Raw genomic sequence first — 2,241 nt, 5'->3', positions numbered from 1 at the left:
CTTTCCCTGAGAAAGCAACTTCCCTGCTGTCCGGGGCATTCCCACTCGTGTATCTGAGCACACATGTGCTGTTTGCAGGATCATAAGAGTTCCTTTACAGGGTCCTAACAAGTGATAAACCTGAGGAGGCTGTTCCTAGTCCTCTGAACCCCCACAAATCATCTCCCCATGGCTGGAGTTGTCCCCCACACTCCCTGAATCCTCATGCTCTGGGGCTGGCCCACTGTCACCCGGCCAGGCTGGCTGCTGCCTGCCTTGGCATACCTGCTCCAGGGCCATCTCTTTCAGCAGCCCCAGCAGAAGGGAACATGTGGGTGCTCAAAGGTTTGGGGCTGTTTCCAGACCCACACAGGTTAATTCCAGTGGCTCTGTTTTCCATGGGCTTTTAAACTTAGTCACAAGCTGCTGTTCAAACAGGAAACAAGCCCTGTGGTGGTTCAGGAGAATGCTCTGGAATTTCGAGGCCCTGTTGTCATGCAGGGCTGCAGTAATTCTCCCTCTCTGAGCACCAAGAGCACCCATGTTGCTTCTTCCCTTCGCAGCCAAACGGCCAACACAGTTCTGCTGTCGCTGGGGGCTTTGCCTGCCCTCACCTCAGTTGTGCTCGACCTGGCTTCTGAACCCCCCCAAGATGGTGCTGAGGGCCTGGAGCTGGTAAGATCTGGGCAGGGCACTGAGCATGGGCTATTCTCAGCAGTGCTATGGGGACATGGTTGGGTAAAGGGCTCTGTGTTCCCACTGCCACAGCTCGTGTGCCCGGTGCTGCGGTGTCTCAGCAACCTGCTCGCGGAGGACACAGGCTGTGAAATGCAGGTGCAGGATGAGCGCCTGCTCATCGCCCTCTTCCTCATCCTCCAGAGCTTCCTCCAGCGGCACCCCTTCATCGCCCAGGAGTGTCTCTGGCTGCTGAACAACCTCACAGGTGAGTGTCCTGCAGAGCCAGAGCTGCTGCCGGGCCCTGCCTCAATTGCTGGCAGCCTTGTCTACAGCCCCCCCTCAGAACCCCAGTTTTACTGACACGTTCCTCCCCTGCCCACCCCAGCCCATGAGCCCTTCTTCTGCTCTGCTCTGCTCTCCCTGGACCTGCTCCCGGCCCTGCTGCAGCTCCTGCCCTGTTCCCAGATGGCCACTGTGTTGGTAAGACCTTGCCTCATGCCCCAGGTCTGGAGGAAAAGTGCTGGACTTTCAGGAACCTCAAAAAGCTGTGGCTGCCCCATCCCTGGCAGTGTTCAGGGCCAGGCTGGACACAGGGGCTTGGAGCAACCTGTTCTAGTGGAAGGTGTCCCTGCCCATGGCAGGAGGTTGGAACTGGATGAGCTTTAAGGTCCCTTCCAAACCAAACCAGTCTGGGATCCTATGAATATAAATCCCGTACATTAGGTGCTCCAGTTGGAGGTTGGCTTCGGGTGATAGCGATAGCTTGGCAGAAGGTCTTGTGTTGTGGTAGTCACCATCTGCCTCCCCTGAGGTCATTACATCCATGTGTACCTTTGGCAGAGTCTTGTCCTGGCAGAAGAGGGGTCCCAAGGCAGATGTTAACTTGGGGCCAGGCCCTGCCAGCACCTACAGTAAGCTTGGGGAGGCTGCTGCCACCTTCTTTTGGAAGACCCTAAAGCTTTTGGGGGCCCTGGTTCCAGGGGTGGGTGGTGGACAGGCTCCTAAGCCTGTCAGGAACCTGCCCACTAAAAAAGCACATTCACCGTTCCCTCCCTGGCATGGTTTCTCCACCCAGGTCCTGACAGTTGTGTGCAATATAGCAGTGAAGGGGCCGCTGGCACCGCCAGCCGGCCCTGCCCCTCCTGCTGCCTACCCTCACACTGCCCGAGCCCGAGGCTGTGGGGCAGTGCTTGGAGCTGCTGCACCTCCTCTTCCTGCACTGCCCAGAGGTAAGAGCCTGTAATCCAGCATGAGATGGGGATGATATTTTAAATGCATTCCGTCTCCTCAGCACCCAAACACGTGCCTGAAGTGGGGCACTTGTGTAAGGCAGAGGGTGGAAGTGTTTATGTCCTTCTGTGCCTCTGGGAAGTTCTTTCATTGACAAAGAGGGCTTACAGGAAACCTGGAGAGGGGCTTTGGACAAGGGCCAGCAGGGACAGGCCAAGGGGAATGGCTTTAACCTGCCAGAGGGGAGACTGAGATGAGCTCTTGGGCAGAAGCTCTTTCCTGTGAGAGTGCTGAGACTCTGGCACAGGGTGCCCAGAGAAGCTGTGGCTGGCCCATCCCCGGCCGGGGTCAAAG

General features: G+C 57.3%; 1 protein-coding gene across 1 annotated transcript in view; it reads left to right on the top strand.

The window, feature by feature from the left end:
• TMCO6 (transmembrane and coiled-coil domains 6) overlaps positions 1 to 2,241 on the top strand; it is a 6,047-nt gene that overhangs the window by 3,198 nt on the left and 608 nt on the right. Inside the window, exons 7-10 of the mRNA XM_010023388.1 lie at positions 543 to 654; positions 748 to 922; positions 1,043 to 1,137; positions 1,733 to 1,886. Coding sequence (XP_010021690.1) covers positions 543 to 654; positions 748 to 922; positions 1,043 to 1,137; positions 1,733 to 1,886 — 536 coding nt within the window. The remainder of the gene's footprint in view (positions 1 to 542; positions 655 to 747; positions 923 to 1,042; positions 1,138 to 1,732; positions 1,887 to 2,241) is intronic.

Source organism: Nestor notabilis, unplaced genomic scaffold (assembly GCF_000696875.1).
Source record: "Nestor notabilis isolate BGI_N333 unplaced genomic scaffold, ASM69687v1 scaffold26771, whole genome shotgun sequence".
In the NCBI taxonomy this organism is placed as follows: Eukaryota; Metazoa; Chordata; class Aves; order Psittaciformes; family Psittacidae; genus Nestor; species Nestor notabilis.
Note: the sequence above shows the minus strand (reverse complement) of the source record. Positions and strands in the feature narration are given on the sequence as shown.